The 23,031-nt window shown below is 48.5% G+C and overlaps 2 protein-coding genes across 4 annotated transcripts in view; one reads left to right on the top strand and one right to left on the bottom strand.

Moving 5' to 3' along the window:
* The first annotated feature begins 163 nt into the window (after positions 1-163).
* Positions 164-2,725, top strand: LOC114803360 (tRNA-specific adenosine deaminase 2-like). The gene is made up of 6 exons (XM_029002880.1): positions 164-427; positions 504-608; positions 1,299-1,449; positions 1,578-1,684; positions 2,164-2,236; positions 2,316-2,725. The coding sequence occupies exons 1-6, from the start codon at positions 302-304 to the stop codon at positions 2,342-2,344; spliced, it is 591 nt and encodes a 196-aa protein (XP_028858713.1). The 5' UTR covers positions 164-301; the 3' UTR covers positions 2,345-2,725.
* A 3,245-nt stretch (positions 2,726-5,970) lies between these two features.
* The window catches only part of LOC114803359 (androgen-induced gene 1 protein-like), a 40,127-nt gene continuing 23,066 nt past the window's right edge, over positions 5,971-23,031 (bottom strand). For all 3 annotated transcript variants that reach the window (XM_029002877.1, XM_029002879.1, XM_029002878.1), the window contains 3 exons: positions 14,662-14,777; positions 9,889-10,055; positions 5,971-6,451 (listed from right to left, as the gene is read on the bottom strand). In XM_029002877.1, coding sequence (XP_028858710.1) covers positions 6,417-6,451; positions 9,889-10,055; positions 14,662-14,777 — 318 coding nt within the window. In that variant the 3' untranslated portion in view covers positions 5,971-6,416. The remainder of the gene's footprint in view (positions 6,452-9,888; positions 10,056-14,661; positions 14,778-23,031) is intronic.

The following is a 23,031-nucleotide window of genomic DNA, read 5'->3' as shown; positions in this document are numbered from 1 at the left end:
GTGATCCGTGTTGCCAGATCGCGAACGAGGACGCCGACGGAAAATACGAAACAAATGCAGGCAGCGAATTGTGCTGACTTCATTTGATCACTGCCAGTACTGTAAAACTAGATGTTTAAATGAATCATGGGCTAATATTTAAACGCAATTCTAAAATGTTACGTTTGGATTACTTAGATTAAGCGGATCTGGCAACGTTTCTCTGTGCTCGACACTTGACGCCTGTCTCGTCCCACAACCTTTGTCGTCCCCTGTCCACAACGTGCTAAAGTCCCGAAAGCGATGCAGATGTTGTGCGTGAATGGGAGTTTTTGACTCGCTTGCCGTGATGGGCTCGCCGTCGTCGGGCAGTGATCTCACGAAGAACGAATTCGCTCACCCTTCCTCCGAGGAGATCCAGAGCTGGATGGCAGAAGCGTTTGGCATGGTGAAGTAAACTGTGCAACAAACTGTGCAATAAACTGTGCAGTTACGGATGAGCAGTAACCGCATGTGTTTGCAAGGCTAAAGATGCGCTGGAGAATGGTGAAGTGCCGGTCGGCTGTCTCATGGTGTACGAAAAGGAGGTTCTGGGCAAAGGGAGAAATGAAGTTAACGAGACCAAAAACGTGAGCTATTTTATGTGTTTTTTATGTGAATATAGTGGGAGATTTCAATCACCCAGTTCACAGACATGTCAAAAAATATAGATATATATATACAGTACGGGCCAAAAGTTTGGACACCTTCTCATTCAACGTGTTTTCTTTATCTTCATGACCATTTACGTTGGTAGATTCTCACTGAAGGCATCAAAACTATGAATGAACACATGTGGAGTTCTGTACTTAACAAAAAAAGGTGAAATAAGTGAAAACATGTTTTATATTCTAGTTTCTTTGCTCTGATTACTGCTTTGCACACTCTTGGCATTCTCTCGATGAGCTTCAAGAGGTCGTCACCTGAAATGCTTCTCCAACAGTCTTGAAGGAGTTCCCAGAGGTGTTTAGCACTTGTTGGTCCAGCTCACCCCAAACCATCTGGATTGGGTTCAGGTCCGGTGACTGTGGAGGTCAGGTCTCCACTTTTTGTTAAGTACAGAACTCCACATGTGTTCATTCATAGTTTTGATGCCAGTGGTGAGAATCTACCAGGTGTCCAAACTTTTGGCCTGTACTGTGTGTGTAAAAAAAAAAAAAAAAATATATATATATATATATATATATATATATATATAAAATGTGTGTGTGTGTGTGTATACAGGATGTGTGACTGGATGCTCACAGTGCTGTAATAACACATGTTTTGGTGGATTCCAGGCCACTCGGCATGCTGAGATTGTGGCGTTGGATGAGGTGCTGGAATGGTGCCGTGCCAGACAGCAGGACCCGAAGGCGGTTTGTGCCCGGACGGTTCTCTATGTGACGGTGGAGCCGTGCATCATGTGCGCCGCAGCGCTGCGCTTGCTGAGTATCCTCCCACACACTTCTGTACAACCACATTGCGGTTTAAAGGCGGGTTAAGCTTTGACACTGGCTGGTCTGGGAGCTAACCGGGGGTCATGGGGCGGCTGGCCGAATACCTTGACGGTGGGTCAGACATCCCCCTGGTCGTGTATGGCTGCAGGAACGAGCGCTTCGGTGGTTGTGGCTCGGTCCTCGACGTTGCGTCTGATGACTTGCCGCACACCGGCACGTCATTTCAGGTAAATTGGGAGTCATCCTACACATTTTAAGAATGTCATCGCAGAGCTCGGCATTAAACAGGCAGTGGTGACCGATTGGGGCAGTGGTGGCCTAGCGGTTAAGGAAGGTTTGAATCCCGATCCGCCAAGGTGCCACTGAAGTCCCCTTGATGGAGGTCTCCACACACTGCTCCCCAGGCGCCTGTCATGGTGCCCACGGCTCACAAAGGGTGATGGTTAGAATAGGATAAACCTTTATTAGTCCCACAAGTGGGAAATTGCATTTGTAACGGCAGAAAGTAAAAAATACATATGTTTATATATTTATCTACACAATGTACAATCGACATCTGCACAAAAGACATCTAAATACAGAGGACACTTTTTACCGTGTCACCGTGTGCTGTGCTGTGTATCACATTGAAAAAATAACTTCATTTTCACTGTGGCTGTGACCATAAAAAAAAATAAAAATAAAGAATTGACTTTATACTTTGCAGTACATCTCCGGCCACAGAGCAGATGAGGCGGTGGAAATGCTGAAAACATTTTACAAGCAAGAGAACCCAAATGGTAAATATATAGACGCTGTTTAAACAGTAAGGTTCTTATTTAAATTGTCCTTTAATTGCCTTCATTTCTTTTTTTACAGCACCTAAACCAAAAACGAGGAATGAGTAACACTTCGCCCTGGCCGGCAGGGGGCGCTGTTTACCCAGCAACTCAGCCAGAGGTGGATTATAGACGACCATTTCTTCCATATGGGCCTGTGCACAGCAAATATTCCTCTTGTAGGTTGTAAATTTGACTTCTACGTCTCGGTGGAGAGCAGCGGCTTCCCAACGTCCAGGCAGGAGTGGGCACGGACGAGCTGTTCCTGGCTCCTCCTGCAGCTGCTCGTTCCTCGTGTCCTCGTATGACCCGGGCGTGAGCTGTGTGTACCGTGTGTGTGATCTCACCCTCATGGCCGACGCAGGTGTTTAGCCAGACCCTGAGGGGAAACTTCCCCCGAAAGCCCATCATTACGCCTCCGTCAGGCCCATGATGGCTTAATGTGGGATACGTGGGAAGAGAGATGTCTTTTTTTTTTTTTTTTTTTTTTTTTTTTTTCTCGACTCACTTCTTTTTAAAAATAAAATTGGACTTTTTAAACCAAAGTCTGCACTTTTCATGTCTTCCCCCAGGGCCTGTGAACCATTGAGACGTCCCCTTTTTTCTAACACGAGTCCTCTTGGCCCTCTGGCCATGTTAATTACACCTCCAACATCCACCACCTAAATGGGGCTTTTTCACCTCTTAAAACACGTAAAGACGACATGTCAGGTGTACATGGAGTGCCTAGAAAGAGTCGAACACCACGGGCTACACACATCCGTTATAGTAAAGGCACAGTGTTGCCGGACGTACGGTATTGAACGTACCTGTACCATAATCTTACCCCCTGCACGATCGATAATCCCCCAAAATCCCATAATGTGCGCCAACTTTACCCCTTCATTTTATGGCCATGTTACTGGGGTATAGATTTGTGTTTCAGAGTTGCAGCTACGGAAGACGCGAAGAGCGGCGTCGCCATCAGGCTTGGAGAAACGAGTGGGAGAAAGAGTGGGAAAAACAAGCCGGTCACGTTGCATTATGCACCATAATATGCGCAGTCTATGGTAATTTATTGTGTTATTGAAGCAACGGCGAAATTTTTCTCAAAATATGACAGTTTTAAGCTGCTGTATCCATGTAGGATCTGGCAACACTTCCTGGGACGCTACGGTGCACACACACCCGTCCCAAAGCCACCAGCGCCTCATTTACATTTACAGCATTTACCAGACGCCCTTATCCAGAATCAGTAGTTACAGGGACAGTCCCCCCCTGGAGACACTCAGGGTTAAGAGTCCTGCTCAGGGACACGATGGTAGTAAATGGGGTTTGAACCTGGGTCTTCTGGTCTTCATGCTAAAAAACATGGCGGACAGGCGCGGCTTCCTGTCCCCTGCTGGGACACGGTTTCCTTCTCGCAAGTCCTGCAGGCTTCCCTCCGCACCGTTCCACTTGTCCGCTTGTGTTTGGACGGAGGGGACGTTCCTGGCGGGCAGGAGGCCCGCCGCGCCCTCTCTGATTAGCATGCTAATGCATGCAGGCGGAACCTTGGAAGCACGTTGGCTTTGCCACCTCCGCGTGGGGGAGCGGGCGCGTTAATGAGACGACTACGAGGCGTTGTTCCCTCGTCGCGGCGCTGACAGGCCTGCGTATGCCCTTCCCGCGGACGGATCTGTCAGCTGAACCCCCCGACTCGGGTTCAGGGGCGCGAGGAGGCCGAGAAGAAACGCCTGTCAGGTGATCGGGAGGGGACGGAGCGCCGGAGGACGGGGGGCGGAGTGCGACTCGCGCGCTTTGGCAGATCGCTTTTGAATATAAGATGTGCTAATATCTTCCTTCACACCGACAGCACCGTTTTTAGCAGCCAGCTAATGGCGGCGCCGCTTCGCAGTTCTCGCTCGAGCAACGGAAGAGGCTTCCAGTGATGCACCACTGGCATATTAAACTAAGACGAGGACACAGAAAGTGCGAGAGATGTTCCAAAGTCATTGTTTTTGTGACGCGCAGCACACTGTGACACGTGTCCTCTGTATTTAACCTTCACCCTTGGTGAGCAGTGGGCGGCCATGACAGGCGCCCGGGGAGCAGTGTGTGGGGACAGTACCTTCATCAAGGGGACCTCAGTGGCACCTCACCTTGGGATTTGAACCGGCAACCTTCTGATCACGATTCCGCTTCCTCAACCGCCAGGCCACCGCTGGTAGTGCAGTGTGAGCTGGCAGGAAACACAATCAGTATGGAGGGATGGCCATCAATCTGTCTGAAGAAATTCCCATGGAGAAGGTTTTTCTGGTGAGCACAGCCCATGTCAGATAAGGTAGCACGTTGTCAGATGATCCAAGTGACCTAACGTACAACGATGCGATCGCCCAGCGAAGGGTGGGTAGATCATGAGGCATGTTAAAGTGATTGTCATTGTCATCCACAGTCCTCTGTATTTAACCATCACCATGACAGGCGCCCGGGGAGCAGTGTGTGGGGACGGTGCTTTGCTCAGTGGCACCTCAGTGGCACCTTGGCGGCTCGGGATTCGAACCGGCAACCTTCTGATTACGGGGCCCCTTCCTCAACCGCTAGGTTACCACTGCTCCATGTTTACGAACCCTCAATCACCAGCGGTTCAACACGCATGTGCGACATCTCGACACATGGTTCATTTTAACGTGCAAGCATGAAAAGTGTGGGTACCGCCTGATGTACAGGGCCTGTATGTCCGATACAGCTTTGCCCACTCTGCTTTGCCGTTTAGAGATCGGCAGTTCAGACGGTCACATCTGGAATTTGTTCCCTTATGATGTCATAAGGGGAAAGGTTACCTCCCGTTTCTGATTTTAATTTTTTTTCTGGAAAAACGACTTGACACGACTTCTGTACCAAACAATGTGGCTGGCTGATGGTGTTGATGGCGTCATCTCCACGAATGCCCGCTCAACTTCTATTGGCCGCTCTCCTCCTGGTCCCGCCTCTCTCCGCCTCATTAGCATTTAAAGCTACAAACGCCGGAACCTCGCATCCTGGGAAATCTCATTGTGGGACTGGATCAAAGTTTCGGAAAGGGACTTCAGATACGGTATTAGGGCCGATATAAAAGAAAAAAATAATTAATAGGACACCTTTATACACAACCCGGCACTACAAGTATTCAGAACATATTACATAAACGATTAAATGATTCTTAAGGGTTTAATGATTCATATTCAATTAAGACTTTTAAATCATACATGTGTTTTAAGCTGTTTTTATTTTCTGTATACTGAATATTCCACGCACACATATGACTGTGCACTTCACTTTTCACTTTTCGGTCCAAAGCTAAATACTGAAATCATTTTAATTCCGCGAATGGACCCTACGCTATTTTTAAAATGCGGCCCCGGCGTTCTGGAGCCGCCCAAACGCAAGACTGCGCCAACAAACAACAGGTTCCTGTTGTTCCCCGTGGAGCCGACCGCCCTCTTCCCCCCGCCGGCAGGCCCGGAACGTGTGTTTCTCATTACGAGCGTGTCCAGCGCAGCACAAAGGAATTGTTATGTTTGGGCCAGAAGAAGGTCTGAGACGGCGGGGGCGAAGAGGTCAGAGAAACCAAGGGACGAAAGTTAAATCGCGAAGGCGGCCATTTTCCTCCGAAATCGAAACGGGTCGAGGTTCAGGCACCTTTTAACACCTTTTATTTGGAAGAACAGACTACAGTCAAGACTTCAATCGTCGGGTTTTAATGGGGGGGGGGAATCACTCCCTCGTACACAAATTCTCCTTTGGTTTTAATAAAACCCACGAGAAGAAAGCGTCTCGGAGAACATGCAACGGTTCCTTCTGGCTGTTCCGGGCTGATGCACGTGCCGCGCCTCTCCTGCAGAGTTCGAAGCCTCGGACGCTCGTGCATTTACACACAAGGTCACCAAATAATATGCAAACTCGGGGATCCAGTATCAGATAATGCGCCAGCCGCAGGATGCAGGGATCCGTGTTGTGATTCTACAGTCCGCCGCTTTCGGAAGGAAAGCCCAAAAAGAGAGAGAAAAAAAAAAAAAAGATTCGGTTCCCACAGCGTATTTATATTATTATAGGATTATTGTTCTGAGTATCCTGGATCAATTGTGCCTTTCGCAGTCTGGCAAGGGCACGGTGTGATATTTCCAGCAGCGGCCCACAGAACTCAGTCGGCCTTCACCTTGTCGGACTCTGTGATGCCTACAACAGAGAAGAGCAAACCATGAACGTCTGTGTGCCTGTAAGGGTAAAATGGCATGTTGGGGAGGGTGTGTGTGTGTGTGTGTGTGTATCAGGCCACGGATGAAATGAGCATTTTTAATATGAAACTGGTCGTTCCAAAAGTAAGAACGGAGCTGGGAAAGAATCTTGTAATAAAAAAAAAAAAAAAAAACCTGAACCACCTCCAGAGGTGAGTAGAATAGCCAAAACTTTAACTCAAGTATGAGTAGGGTTTTACTCAAGTACTCAAGTTAGAGTACAGAGGTACGTAGTGATAAGATTACTCAAGCTGTAAAATAATAATACTTGGGTACAAGCAGAAAGTAGTCCAAAAAATTACTCAAGTTAGAGTACAGAGGTACGTAGTGATAAGACTTCTCAAGTGAGTAACTGTTGGGTTGTAATATCTAGTAATATTTAGTTCAGACAGAAAAAAAATGTACAACTAGTACTGTACAACTAGAAAAAATGTAATTAAATAAAAGGATCTTGACTTTGCTTAAGTAAAAGTACCCGTTTAAAAAATGTACTTGAGTAAAAGTAAAAAATTACTTCATTTAAAATTGACTTTGAGTAAAAGTTACTTAGTGTCCATCAACAATTCCTTATTAACAATCCGTGCTTTTTGTTCTTGCTACAGCAAACAGTTGAAAACTGGAATGCAATAAAGCATTATGATAAAGCAAATACTACAGCATTAGACTGTAAAGCTCTAGTTTGAACAATGTTATGTCTGGAATACACAGGCAAAAAGCATCTACAGTGCATCACGCTTTCCACGTTATGTCGTCATGTTGCAACCTTATTCCAAAATGGATTAAATTCATTTTTTGCTCATATTGTTTTCTACACACAACACCCCTGAATGACCCCATAAGCAAATAAAAAGGTTTTATTGAGGTTTTGGCAAATTTATAAAAAAACAAAAAACTGAGAAAGGTATATAACTATTCACAGCCTTTGCCATGAAACTCAGAATTGAGTTCAGGTGCCTCCTGTGACTGCTGATCATCCTTGAGATGTTTCTGCAGCTTAGTTCGAGTCCACAAAAACACTACCTAGAGCTGGCCAGCCACCTAAATTGGGCAACCAGGGGAGAATGGCCTTAGTCTGGGAAGCGACCAAAAACTGGATGGTAACTCTGTCAGAGCTCCATAGTGGACAGAGGAGAAACTTATAGAAGGACAACCATGTCTGCAGAAATCCACCAATCAGGCCTGTATAGTAGAATGGCCAGATGGAAGCCACTCCTTAGTAAAAAAAACACATGACCATGAGAAAAAAAAAACTCTCTGGTCTTTGGTATGAATGCCAGGTGTCACCTTTGGAGCAAACCATGCTCATCACCAGGTCAATACCATCCATGGTGAAGCATGGTGGTGGCAGCATCATGCTGTGGGGATGTTTTCCAGCTGCAGGAACTGGGACACTAGTCAGAATAGAGGGAAAGATGACAGCTGCAATGTACAGAGACATCCTGGATGAAAACCTTCTCCAGAGGGCTCTTGAACATCTTTCAGCAGCACAACAACGACCCTAAGCACACAGCCAAGATATCAAAGGAGTGGCTTCAGGACAACTCTGAATGCCCTTGAGCGGCGTAGCCAGAGCCCAGACTTCAATCCAATTGAACATCTCCTGAGAGATTTTAAAATGTCTGTGCACCAACACTTCCCATCTTTCAGAGGTGCCGCATAGAGGAATGGGCCAAACTGGCCAAGGATAGTTGGGCCAAGCTCGTGGCATCATATTCAAAAAGTCTTGAGAAATGTGAGTAAAAAAATGCACGTTATTCATTTTGGAGTAAGGCTGTAACATAACAAAATGTGGAAAAACGAATTCGCTTTGAATACTTTCTGGATGCACCGTATAGACTATTCTACTTTCAGGCTGCATGTGGTAGCTGTAAAAAGTTTAGGCTACAGACACTCCGCATTGAAAAGCTGATGCTAACGATCTGAGCTGCATTCTCTAACAGCAGTCAAGTTGTCATTTTTGTGTCAAACAAATTGTCAATTTGTTCTAACATTAAACCAAAAGATGACTTACTCTTCGCTTGAAGTGATGCGCGGAGCGTCATTGTTCGGGTCAAAAACCTTTTCGGAAGATTTAATCACAGGTAGCAGAATAACAGAGTGAAGAATTCCCGGACACCTTTCCATTGGTTGTTGTGTGGCGTTCCTGTTTTCTGATTGGCTGTTGTGTAGGCCTTTTCTCTTTTTTTTGATTGACCGGCTTTAGGACCCAGCGGTTGTTTCATAGTGAGGAGCTGCATAATGAGAAATATGCCGCGCGAATCTGCACAATTTCCTCTCAGTTCAGGGGGATTTATTATTATTATTATTTTTTGGGGGGGTTTCCAATGTAGAAAAGTAAAATACTAGTCTAGAAATGAAATTGAGTAAAAGTAAAATTACCTATTTCAAAAACAACTTAAAAATGACAAATTACTCCCAAAAACTACTCAATTACAGTAACGTGAGTAAATGTAATTCGTTACTCTCCACCTCTGGGTATTTGCTAATAAAAATAATAATAACTTATTAAAATACAACTTGTAGTAATTCATGGAATATATCTGAGCATACAAACTATATTATTTAGGTTAATTATATGAGTTAGCATGGATATGCTAACGATGTACAGAAAGTGTATAGAGGCCTAGCACTTATCCGGTTTGTGTGTGGTCATGGGACTGCATAGCTATATCTGATTGTTGGAACGATGTGGCGCGATTATCGTTGCTACATCTGAAAAATATAGCATATCTAATGTGTGGAATAAATGGTTTAAAGAGTCGAGTCGAGTAAAAGCATGGCCTTCTTCAAAATGTTGGTCAAGTAAACGTAACGGAGTCAATGTAAGCCATTACTACCACCTCTGGACATCTCCACAAATAACAACGGACAGATGCCACACCCATGTCTGGCGGCCTCTCCAGCCAGTGGCCGCTGGGCCGGAGCTCTCTCCCCTGTGAACTTTTGACCTTGTTGCGTTCGGTCGGATGATCGAACCCTTCCTGAGCGTAGAGCATCAGTGAAAAATCCTCCGTTTTTATCCCCCTGTTCGGTTTCATCGACGTCCTGCAGGGTCGCCGCGGGACGGGAATAATGGAGCGCCGGCATCGGATATTCATGATTGTCTGTGTGTGTGTGTGTGTGTGTGTGTGTTGCCTGAATTCTCCCAGTGATTTGTAGGTCAGTGTCAAACAGGTGGGTGGAGGAGGAGGGGGATGCGGAGTCTGGCGCCCCCCGACTGCGGCGGCCCGCCCCATCTGCCTCTCCACCCACGGAGCTCCGTATCCCGTGCTGCTCATGCTAATGGAGCTGCAACATGCGCGTGTGTGTGTGTGTGTGCGTGTGTGTGGTGGATTGCTGGTTTAGATGCGTGGGCCGTTATTTAGGAGTTGCTCTTACTCTTGGAGGACGTGTCCCAGATGTAGGTGTTGAGGACCTCCCCGAGGACGTAGTAGACGCTGACCAGGAAGGTTAAACAGGAGAAGAACAGCACTTTGGCCAAAGGGCTGATGTGTTCCAGGAGCGGGTAAACCCAGACCCCGGTCACGTGGTGGACCCAGCACATCCTAAAACAGGAGAGAATCTGGTCACCAGGGCCAACATCTACACTCGTTACCACGGACTATTTAAACTCACCAGCTCGCCCAGAGTTCCCAGGTCCCAGGTTCAAACCCCACTTACCGCCACGGCGGATCCCGTGAGGGCGCGGAGTGCCTGGCGAGGACACCCGGAATGCTTAGTGCAGGCCACGCCCCCACGATGAGTGCTCCAGGTTCTGCCATTGAAAACCGAACCGGCGAGCGAGGCGAGACGTCGGGGGACATGCTCAGCCACTCGTTTCGCTTACGTTTTGGTCTTGGGAGGAGTCGTGTGACTCGCCGTTTGATTTGGTGCAACTTACCTGCGCTTTCTGTGTCGTGACAACGACCATTGTGTAAATGTCAATGTAGACTCCGCCCACACAAAGCCGGACCCACTTCATTACACTGTACCAAAACGGAAATTTCTGTATAGGGTTCGCCAGCCCCAACAGATTTTCATGGAATTCTATAAATTGCATGTAACGTATGGCATCGCTTCGGAACCCACCTCAAACGAGGGACAAAAATAAAGCTAATCTGCTTTTAATTGCTTCCTCTATTTTTATGTCACAATATTCATAGATTTATATTGTAACCCAGTCCGGGGTTGCGCTACACTGCCTGCTATGTGCTATATGGCTCCGAACGTGACAAGTAATCCTCGATGCGGCACCACAAGACACGGCCGATTCTGTGCGGTGCGCGCTGACATGACCGGCCGACGCCACGCCGCAACACACACCGCTATTTTCAGCGCGTCACAGCGCGTCTCTGCTGTCAGCGAGGACAACGCAGCGGAAGGTTACGTTCTTTTCCCCCCCGTTCTTCGATCTGTTTGGGATGCATGTAAGTCAAGTAAATTGAGAGGGAGGTAAAAAAAACCGTGTTCTACAGGCTCAGAACAAGGACACCTGACCTCTAGAACTCGCTGATGTTTGCCACGTAGAGTGGGGCAGTGGTGGCCTAATCAGAAGGTTGCCGGTTCGAATCCCGATCTGAGGCGCCACCGAGCAAAGCACCATCCCCACACAATGCTCCCCGGGCGCCTGTCATGGCCGCCCACTGCTCACCAAGGGTGATGGGTTAAATGCAGAGGACAAATTTCTCTGTGTGCACCGTGTGCTGTGCTGCTGGATGGTAGTAGCCTAGTGGGTAACACACTCGCCTATGAACCAGAAGACCCGGGTTCAAATCCCACTTACTACTCATATGTGACAATCACTTCACTTTCACTTTCCTAAAAAAAAATAAAAGAGTATGAACTTGTTGATGAAATTGTTCACACGCTGGTTATAATTAAATATAATTTTCTTGTTCAGTCGGAGACTTTTTTTTACTGCCACACACAATTACACACAAGTACATTATAACGACAAAAAATATGAAAAATAATGGTAGCCATAGGCATATCTGTATTAACGTAGCTACGGGCCCAGAACATTTCTAATGATTGCGGTCTGTGATCTCGAGACGAGATAAATTGATAAAGAAAGCTCATTAGTCATGTAGAGAACCCATAAGAAACATCACCTGAAATCCTGGCTGCTTAACCGTTTGAGACGAACGGTGATGTAATTAATTCTCTGGCAGCGTGATTTCATCTACTGCAGAACGGTCCGCAACGTGGGTACAAAGTGGGTACGCGATCTGAGACCTGGTGTGGATTTTACCGTATCGTACGATTGCGTAAAATGTACGTATGTATGGTGGTAGTAGCCCAGTGGGTAACACACTCGCCTATGAACCAGAAGAACCGGGTTCGAATCCCACTTACTACCATTGTGTCCCTGAGCAAGACACTTAACCCTAAGTTGCTCCAGGGAGACTGTCCCTGTAACTACTGATTGTAAGTTGCTCTGGATAAGGGCGTCTGATAAATGCTGTAAATGTAAATGTAAATGTACGTAGAAACGATGTTTTCTGCCGTATGCATGTTTGATGAAGCTGATTTCTCTTGCAATTTAACCCGTTTCTACTCTCCATCTGATGTATGAGACAATTTGAAATGATGGTCAGCTTGTGCTGCAAAAGCTAATGGACTCGCGGCTGTTCCATTAATCCACTTTCGAACACAGGAAGGGACAGGAAAAATGACAGGAAGGGACTGTCACATTATCTGAACACAGAGTGGGAGGTTCATCTTATCTGTTCTTCTTGTAGGAGAACGTATCCCAACACTGTCTCTTTGCCTCCAGCTCATTCCCGGGAAGAAGATGGCTGACGTGATAACAGTCGGATCTCTCCGGCCACTAACCTGATGTCCTTCACCTTGAAATGGTCATGTCAAGCATTTGTCCAAACCTTCATGTCCCACCAATGGAACCAGCTTATCAGGGTGCACCTCCCAAGGATGGCTGAAGACCCTTATCATAATAATCCCCTGTGACCAGAGTGCTTCTGGGTTGAAACAGTTTTGCTTTTCCTCCAAAGAACTGGTTCAGGACCACCATGTACCATGCGCTCTGCCACATAAGGGCAAGATTTAGTAACTAGGTAACTAACTAAGGAGAATCTGCAGTTTTATTTTCCATTTGTATTCAATAGCCATTTGTCCGACTATATCTGAGATGAAATAAGCACATTTTAAAGAGTTTCCCTGGAAACATTTGTCCATATCCATGTTCATAAAAAGCTAAAAATCAAAACTACTACCCAACATTTTTATCCTTCCACGGCCCCCAAATCCAGAGAATTAAGATACATATCAAATAGCGGTGTTAGAAAATATCGATACAGCAACACATCGCAATATTTTACGAAGTGATATTGTATCGGTACAGACACATCGAATACCGATATTTTTGTATTCAAATTTAGACCACTGGGTGGTGCTGACATGACAGGTTGATTGTTGTATTGCATTTTTACATTTTCAGTGAACTGTAGAATATTGCAGTATGCACCGTGTCGTATTGGGCAGTGGTGGCCTAGCGGTTAAGGAAGCGGCCCCGTAATTACAACATTTACAGCATTTATCAGGCGCCCTTATTCAGAGGGACTTACAATTAGTAGTTACAGGGACAGTCCCCCCCCCCGGAGACACTCAGGGTTAAGTGTTTTGCTCAGGGACACGATGGTAGTAAGCGTGATTTGAACCTGGGTCTTCTGGTTAGAAGGTTGCCGGTTCGAATCCCGATCTGCCAAGGTACCACTGAGGTGCCACTGAGCAAAGCACCGTCCCCACACACTGCTCCCCGGGCGCCTGTCATGGCTGCCCACTGCTCACTCAGGGTGATGGGTTAAATGCAGAGGACACATTTCACGTGTCTCACAATGACAATCACGTCAATCACTTCGTTCTTAATTTATTATTATTGTGAGATCCTCGCCAATACACACCCCTAATATCCAACTATATTTTTCCGGTTGGGTACGGCGTGCTTGGCGTCATCACTCTCGAGGGACTCGCTTCTCTCTCTCTGTAGACGCCCACCCCCTTCTTGGCGGGAAATTCCCTGCACAAGTCTGCATGTAGCTTCGCCAAACTCCGGCACTTTTTACCCATTTTGCGCGAACGAGGCAGATTTCCCGACCCTGAGAAAAGCAGCCGGTCTCATCGTCTTAATTTGGGGGGAGGACAGATTTGGGCCTGATGGACGAGCGTGTTGACGTCCAGGCCTCGCTGCGGCGCTGCTCGGGTCTCTCCCTGCTAAGCACTAAATCACCGGGACATGTTCTGTCGCACGCATTCCCGGCAGAGCTGGCCGGAGCCTCAAAGGCAGCCTGCCGCGAGAGAGCGAGCGAGCGAGCGAGAGAGAGAGAGAGACACGTGAGGTTTTCCTGCTTTTTTTTCCAAAGCCCGAAATTTCCAGCAACACTTCGCTGTCTGAGAAGCCATCAGTCACCGGGGCGCGTAGCCCTCCGTCCGTGGAAAACACGTGTTTTCCGCTGAGCCGCCAGCGTGCGGTGGGCTTGGAGGCCTCCTGCAGACCGACAGCCTGCCGCACCAGAGGGACGCCGGCGAGGACGAGCGCCGGGATTACGCCCTCGACGCGCTCACATTCCAATACAGTACATGCAGAAGCACTGCGTTCAAAATACTTTTACAAAATGTACATGTTCTTTTCAACTTCACGCATCATTTACATTTACGGCATTTACCAGACGCCCTTATCCAGAGCGACTTACAATCAGTAGTTACAGGGACAGTCCCCCCCTGGTGACACACAGGGTTAAGTGTCCCGCTCAGGGACACAATGGTAGTAAGTGGGATTTGAACCCTCTATGCTACTAGCACCCTTCACACATTTCCATGTTTTACATAAGCACACACAGTGTAAATGTAAAATAAATAAATAAATAAATACATGCACGCATATCAACATCAAAGTGAATATTATTATATATCGATATGTATATATTTATGACTGTCATCCACAAATACAGTTAAATGCGTGATGTATTCTAAAAGTATTCACATTTGAAAAAAAAAAGTATTTACATTGAAAAAAGTATTCACATTACTCGGTAATAAACCCGTTTGGAACATCTGAAAGGGCTGAGGCCTTAATGTATGTGACTGAATGACGGCATAGTGTAAATATCCACTTTGAATGCAAATGGCTCCGGTGTGGGCGGGTGTAATGCTTACCATAGAACATATCCAACGGCGAAGCTGCACACAGCTATCAGTCCAAATATCCGGCTGGGATACTGGTGGTGCGTCGTTCGCATCTGGATTATGATGAAGGGGAGCACTGTCGTGTGCTTGAAAAACAACACAGAGTTCTGGTTACCATCCATCCACCCTGTCCATTTTTTACACACAATAAATGATCTAAACATACACATTAAGAACGTCCAAGGCTCGGACAGGCCAAAATGTCAAGGTGATTATTGATATACAATAGTATTTATCAGAAAAATCAATCAAAAGTGTCACGTAATAATGCCAACCAGCAAACATGTGACAAATATGATTTCAGGCAAATTCTGTAACATCAAAAACATTATTACCACTGTATGTCACCTATGTCACTGTAAACCTCCGGATTCGGGATTCACCAAGACGCCACTTTATTTTATATACCTGTAAATGGAGGGACATTGTGTGTATGTTTTTTACTATATTACACTATCAGTGTACTATTACACTTTTATACAATTTCTGGGTCATGTGGTCCACTGTATGTATTGTGTTCTTATAGGATGTCTTCAGATCAACATGTATTGCTCTCAGACACACTGTCGGCTTGTCTTCATTCTGCCCAGGCGTGTGTCGTGGTAACAGCCTTCAGTGGGTTACAGGGGGATATTTTTAGCTCGAGGTTAGAATATTTGTCATTTTTATCCCGGTTTTGAAAAGGTCCGTTCAGCGAGTCTATTAACAACCGGAATGTTTGTTCGGGGGTGATGGTGTGAACGTTTTTTTCCCGGCGGAGGCTGGAAGAGCCCTCTCTCCGTACGAAGTGGAAAAATCTGCCACGGCCATCTGGCACAAATGGGAACGACTGTCAAGGAGACCGTCATTACGTGGTGGCTATGGTCACAATATGGGCCCCGAATATGGAGACTAATGAGTGTCATGGGTGTCCGTAGTTCCTCAGCGCTAAGAATAGAGCAATTGTGTGGTGCGTTCCGGGACGTTGGACGTAATGCATTCGGTGGGTTTATTCTCCAGTTTATGGGAGGCAGGGGCGGGGCAGCTCTCCACAGCCACCGGGATTGCGCCGCACCGCTGGCGTTGGCCGCCAGGGGGCAGCGCGATCACGCCGAAGTCCGGGCCGCTTGCCTCATGTGACCCAGTGAATTTGTTGAAATGCCAGTGACAGATTTGAGGGACGATTATAGCTGCCACGGCGGCCGCTTTTACTTTCAACCCTCGGCAGAAACGTCGGAAAATAAATTACACATAATCACGGCGTGGCATTTCGTTCAAGGCTGCGATTCCGCAACCCTTGTGCCTCTACGCGGTGGTCCCACGGGCTGGAAACGTGGACCCGGTGGACCATCCCTCCACACCATGCCCTCAGGTCTTCATGGTGCACGATGCATCTCTCGCACGGATGGACAAATTACAGGAGGAACCGTGGAGAACAAGGTGGAGGACACATTTCGCTAGAACCTGGTCAAGGGTCACGATGGACCCGAGAGCCACCGAATGGTTTGCGAGCGTGATTTTGAGGCCGAATCCTCCCTTTAGAAGAGACATTCCAGACTGCCAATCAAATCTCTCGACCAGCTGCTTACTTTTCTTTTTCTCAGCGACTTCCTGTCCCTTCCTGTCCCCTCGTACAAACGTCTGTGACCAGAACCGTTCAGCGGGATTTTTCTGCGTTTTTTTTTTTGTAGTTGGTGCAGTTTGCGCGTTACGATGACAAATGACGACGGGCGGCGCGGCGATGAGTCTGAACCGCACCGACGCGTCTCGACCGGCCCGTCCTGTCACACTCGTCACCACAAAATCCCCAATCAGATCCGACGCGGAGGACACCTGAGACTGAAGCCCATTAGGTCGACTTTATGACAGAGGCTGTGCTTCAGCTGGCCTGGGAGTGACACACACACACACACACACACACTCGCACAACTCGCACAACTCCGACACACAGCTGGGAGTGCAAATGAGGTAAGATGTCCCTCGTCTCCACAGAAAAATGACGTCCTTCGGCTCTTCCCCGGTCCCCCCCCCCCTCACGCAGAGAGCCTGTCTCCGGCACGAGATCCAGAGCCTCGTTCCCTCCTTTACACCCTGTCACACACACACACACACACACACACGTAAGAACACATACCACACACAACGTGGCACGGCAAGCGAGCCGGTGATACGCCCCCGGCTCCGTGTCCCTCGAGTCGCCTCGTGTCTGAACGGCTTTTAACAGGAATTAACTGGAACCAAGTGGCACTCCGGGTTCCGGTCGGGGGTTCTTCTCTCCGCCTCTTTTTCCGCTTGGCGTCCAGGAGCGGCGGGGCGCTTTTTTCCCTTTCATGCCACCTCCGTCCGTCCCTCCGTTTAGGCCACAACATTGCGACCACCGACCGGGATGAACCTCAACGTGCTTCGAACCCCCTTCCGTGACCGTTGGTGGGAGCGGATTCGGCGTAATCTGGTTGCATTAAAGCCAAACTCACCACGAACCGATTCGTAATTCTCTGTAATTCCCTCGTCTCCGGAATGAAGATTCCCGGGAGTTTTCTGGCGCTCCGTGCCCCTCCGGGGTCTCGGGGGGGGGGCTCAGCTCCCGCTGCTAAACGCGTCCCCTTGCAATTACCGGCACCGCGGACAATGGGGGACGCGGGAATACGAAGCAGCTCTTCCGAAGCCACGCTCCCTGCGGGACCGCCGTTGTTGGGGCGAACAGTGGCCTTCCGGTGGAAATTCACGGAGAGGCGCGAGGGCTTCGCTCCAGCTTACGGAGAGCATCTGCCTTTTTTTGGGGAGGTAATCATCTGCCGCGTAGCCATTGTCCCAAACACGAGGACGGATGCGGGTTTTTGCACGTTTGTGGCGCGAAAATGGGCATTTATGGATCAGACGTGCATGGACACACATGGCAACGGCAGGAACCGCGTTACATCAGCCAATCAAGGGAACGCGTGCGAATCCAGAGCGACTTACAATCAGTAGTTACAGGGACAGTCCCCCCCTGGAGACACTCAGGATTAAGTGTCTTGCTCAGGGACACGATGGTAGTAAGTGGGGTTTGAACCTGGGACTTCTGGTTCATAGGCGAGTGTGTTACCCCACTAGGCGACTACCAAGGACTATTACACAATTCCCGGTAACACAGATGACACACGAAAGTGTGCTGTCATCACTATTAAAAAAAAATACAATTATTATTTGCCTTTTTTTGTATTTAACTCGCTACAATCATGACAGACAAGTCCAGGGGGAAAAATATAAATATAATAAAAGAATAATAAAATAAGTGTAATATTTCTTAATAGTATTTTAATATAAATAAATATATAAAACAAATAAAAAAAATATGCTGTGGAACAATATTTACAACATACATACATTTAGAAATAATAATGATTTTAATATGTGAGGCATGGTTATTATGAATGTGCAACTTCTTATAGCCGCTGTAATTCGTTCTTCTATTTGTAAATGAAACATTATTAACATTAATAAGCAGGGATGGGAATAGATAAGAAATGATTGATGTCACAGCCATTATCGATCGATTCCTTATCAATTACTAAACAGTATAAAATATATATATTTTTAACAGATCATCATTTTGTGGACAGGTTATAGTCTCCATTTAAAAAGGTAAAGGCAAGTTTTTTAGCTGTTTTATTAGATCTTGACCTTTACATGGTTATGAAGAATGCACCCACGCCTCAGACCGCTTTCTCCGCTCCATGATAATTCGAATCGTTCGAGCAACCGAGGGCGTCAGAGGTAAACAAAAAATTCGCAAATCGGGTTTTGATCGCCACCCCACGATAATAAATCACACGTTACTTACGCAAGGCCCAATATTCATGCAGAATATTCACCATGACCTCAATACCCCGTTCTAATCATAGAAGCGAGCCTTGGAGGGTGGCCTCAATCTCACTTTCAGCCCGCGTTCTCGGGGTCCCGAAGCACGGGCAGCAGCGGCGCGAGGGGCGGGACGCCTGGCAGCGAGCTCACGGAGGGTATAGGGTGACGGGCGGAGAGCGCTCCCAAGGTCGGGTGTAGTGTTTCCCCCTGCCCGCCCCCCCGGGCCGCTCCCGACATGCTCCCGGCGGCGAGCCAGTCAACAGGGGCTCACATGACCCCGGAGCCCTTCTCCCCCTGTCAGAAACGCAGTCCCCCGCTAAATACCCCCAGGCCGGGGCCCGTTACACCGCAAGCATTTACAGCATTTACCAGACAGTTACAGGGACAGTCCCCCCCTGGAGACACTCAGGGTTAAGTGTCCTGCTCAGGGACACGATGGTAGTAAGTGGGGTTTGAACCTGGGTCTTCTGGTTCATAGGCGAGTGTGTTACCCGCTAGGCTTCTACCACCCTTACAATCAGTAGTTACAGGGACAGTCCCCCCCTGGAGACACTCAGGGTTAAGTGTCCTGCTCAGGGACACAATGGTAGTGAGTAGGATTTGAACCTGGGTCTTCAGGTTCACAGGCGAGTGTGTTACCCACTAGGCTACTACTAGGCTACTACCACCGCCCCGCGAGGTTCGGATCGGTCCCGTCCCTCGTCTGGACGAGCCTGACTCAGCGTTTTCCCTCCGTCGTCCAGGATTTGGAGTGACCCAGTCACGCTTTATTTTTGCCTCGTTCTGTGGCCCCCCGGCTTAATTTAACGTGGCAGCTCCCTCTCTCCGGCCACCGGGGCCGGGAGGCTCTCGGAGTCTTGTGGTTTGGCCAGCGTGCCCCTACTGTCTGTGGAAAATCCCCTCGAACCAAAACAGGGCCGAGCCCCCTCCGTCCCCGTCCCCCGTCTCTCCGAACGCTTCTCTCGAACATCTCGCCTCTCCTGACCGAGCGGCGCGAGAGCAGATGTTTCAAAAAGAACGAACTTTCAGCAGGCAACCGCGGCGGAGAAAAAAACAACCCGTCACGCCGGGCCGGAGAACAATGGGGCCCGGAAAGACGGCCGAGCCGCGCACGTCGGGCCGGGACGAGTAAATATTTCCCCGGTTGTCAGGGACGGGTCGGCGGGCCAGCTACGCGCCCCCGTGTTTAATGGCGGGGTTTTTGGACGGCGGGACCTCACCTAGTGACTTTTCCAGGCCCCTCGCGGCACGCCAGCGACATCGTACACCGCCGCGACTCGGCTGCAGTGAAATATTAGCGTCCAGAGGAAGGAGAAAAAAAGATAATAAAAATCCCCAAATTATCGACCTTTTTTTTTTAAGCGAATCCCCCAGCAGTCACCGAACCGGAGGAAATGGCGGCGCGGAGAACACTTCAAACGGGAAGGGATCGTTTTCCCGGAGAGAATCAATACCGGCATCAGGCCCCGGTCTGTTCTGCTCACCGAATCTACAACAAGCAACATCTGTTTCTGCCGCTTTACACGCGGCCGCGCGGCCATACGGGCGGAATATGTATCGCCGACTTGAGCGGAACGCCTGTTTTTCACCGCGAAGTAAGCATTTCGGCAGGGCTGTACGTGGAAGAAAGGAAGTGAAGTGATTGTCACATGCGATACACAGCAGCACAGCACACGGTGCACACAGTGAAACGTGTCCTCTGCATTTAACCCATCACCCTGAGTGAGCAGTGGGCACCATGACAGGCGCCCGGGGAGCAGTGTGTGGGGACGGTGCTTTGCTCAGTGGCACCTTGGCGGATCGGGATTCGAACCGGCAACCTTCTGATTACGGGGCCGCTTCCTTAACTGCTAGGCCACCGCTGCCCCAAAAAATATGGGGCGCTTCATGGATTTGCGTGTCAAAAGGGCAACTTTGGCTTAAAGAACCCTTTCCTTCATCTTCTCAATGAAATACGCTATTAAGTAAATAAATAAAGGGGACAATGCAACTCTTTCATATACATTTTTCCTAAGAGGGGCGCCAGTAAAAAGTGGAGTGGACAAGGGGAACAAGAGGGTGGAATAAAACCCATGGAGGCCAGCAGCATTTCAGATCAAAAGGAGTTAAAAATTTAATTTCATAGTTCAATAAAATAAAATAAAATAAAACAATTACCACAAACCTGGTGGGCTGGGCAGGTGATGAGTTTCAGTTCAGAGTCGGCATTCAGTCAGCCAGTTCACGGTCGACAATGTGGATTTGCTGCTTGTGAGGTTAAGGGCCCACCGCGTTCCGGGGGCCCCTTCTCTAAAACCCCTAACACGCATTCCTCATCCCCTGCAAGGCGCTTTTCACGCCCAAAACGGGGTTTATTAGCGGGGCGGAGGGTCACTACCGTGCGACCAATGACGGCCACATGGTTTTAGCGCCAAACGCTGTTACCAAAAAAAACACAATGGAGGATGTGCACGGGTGATAGAAGGAACATTTCGTGTCTGGCTCCCCGGTTTACTTTGAAGAGCCTCCCGAGGACACTGATCTAAACACAAGATATTTCAGACGAGACGCCTCGCCGTGTCCAGCCTGAGAACTAGAGCTTATCTTAATGGAAGCACTTACGTCCGTTCTTAAGCGGCTTTTCATTCCGTTTTTTTATGGATATTCGTATTACAGGTTTGCCGTATTTCATGTCAATTAATAAAGAAGGCCTACCATAACATAAATAATGACTTAAATCACGGTATTATATAGTATTTGAAGTGCACTATTGCCGATAAACATAAAAATTAATCGGTTTCTGCACATATCCAGATGACCAAAAGTACGTAGCAAAATAATCTAGCCGTTTAATGGCGAGTAGGATATGGTGAGGGCCGTGATCAGCAGGATTGTGCGGTGACAGACAATATAGGAGGCAGGCAACAGATTTATGGCTTCCTGTGTGGCCAAGGCATGCGGCCATCCCTCTCTGCCTCGTTTCTGTTGAACGCACTAAAACCCGCTCCTGCCCTCGGCAGGAACCCAGAAGGAGACTCGGCCATATCTGATTAGGACAGAAAGGGAAGTGTGTAGTAGGAGTGATATTTAACCCCCGGGCCGGCCCACCGCCGGGTGGCGCTGCCACGTGATGCCGGAGACGAGCTCTTGTTATGACAGCCTGTTTTGGCTGGACGCGCCTGGCACCGCTGGAATATGGCCGGCTCCCCCGGCCCCCGATACAGTCTGCCTGTCAGGCCGGTGACCGCCGAACCTCTTGTTAGGCCTGGAGGACGACGGTGCCAAACCACCTTAACCGTGCTCCTCTCCTCATTAATGCCAAGGGAGTCGCTGTTGCGTAAGACCCGAGTACAGTTTGTTCCTAGTGAGACACTGGACCCGTGCCAGTAGTAACAGCAAAGTCCCATCTGTCAACTGCAAGGTTTAGAAAGGGCCGTAGTTGCAGTATGAAAAGATAACACCACCACCGGTGCATTAAAGGTCCCCGATTATGACTTTTTTTTACTATTATGTCGGTCCTGTTGGTCCCCTAATTCTGTGTCTGAAGTCTGGTGGTGCAGAATTACAGCCACTTTGGTCCAGTCCCACAGTGAGACTTCCCAGGACGCGCCGTTTCACCGTCCGTAGCTTTAAATGCAAATGAGGAGGAGAAAGGCGGGACCAGGAAGTCGTGTCGCCGTTTTTCAAGAAAAAAATTAAATAATTCTCGCATGTCGGAACAAAAAAAAAACTTTTGAGCTAATTTTTACATCCAATCACCGAGCAACCGCAATGAATTTGGAACGGTGGGCGGTCGGTGGAGAGAATGTTTTAGCGGAGGGGTGGAAAAAGCATGACAAACGGGAGGCGACCCTTCCCCTTATGACGTCATAAGGGGGACAAATTCCAGATCCGACCATCTGAGCAGAATGGCCAAAGCGCTCTTTACACCGATCGGCATTTCCAGCCGCCGCAGGACCGTAGACCGGCTCGGGGAACTCGCATTGACGTTAAATCATCTCGCAAAGTCACATTTTCATGATAGGGGAGCTTTAATGGGCAGAGGGGAAAACAAACAGTGCCAGTAAGTCGACACGACATCAAGCCCAGACTATTACGGTCATGAGAGCGGAATCCGTGCCGAAACCGCCAGCGCCGTGCGGTGCCACAGACCACTTCCAGGGCAATAAAGCCGTCTTCGACCGGGTTCAGAGCTGGTCTCAGCCAGCTAGTGGCTCTGCCGTCCCCCTCCACGGAGCGTCACCGCTGGTGACGGACGGCGCTCGCGGAACGGCTCGAAACGACAGATTTGTGCGGATTCGCTCGACCCCGTTGCCCGCGAGGAATGGTGGGCCGCGGGGGGAAAAATAAATCTGCGCGGAAACCTCAATAGCCATAATGAAGGGGGAGCCGTGTTTTAACATGTCATTAAAAGGACCCTGCGTCTCGGGACAGTGCAGGAAGTGTCTGTGTCGGGTCGGAGGACCGGGCCGGTGGCATCCGCCGGGTGGCAGTCTGTCAAAACGCGCCCGCACGGCTCTGCCAGGACTAATACCGATT

This window comes from Denticeps clupeoides, chromosome 14 (assembly GCF_900700375.1).
Source record: "Denticeps clupeoides chromosome 14, fDenClu1.1, whole genome shotgun sequence".
NCBI classification, from domain to species: Eukaryota; Metazoa; Chordata; class Actinopteri; order Clupeiformes; family Denticipitidae; genus Denticeps; species Denticeps clupeoides.
Note: the sequence above shows the minus strand (reverse complement) of the source record. Positions and strands in the feature narration are given on the sequence as shown.

What these genes read in the sequence shown, in the direction of transcription:
- LOC114803360 (XM_029002880.1), top strand. Translation starts at nt 302, where the DNA reads ATGGGAGTTTTTGACTCGCTTGCCGTGATGGGCTCGCCGTCGTCGGGC. An exon ending in CGCAGCGCTGCGCTTGCTGA is followed by an intron (nt 1,450 to 1,577) that starts GTATCCTCCCAC and finishes ACGGTGGGTCAG; the next exon opens with ACATCCCCCTGGTCGTGTAT. An exon ending in ACACCGGCACGTCATTTCAG is followed by an intron (nt 1,685 to 2,163) that starts GTAAATTGGGAG and finishes TATACTTTGCAG; the next exon opens with TACATCTCCGGCCACAGAGC.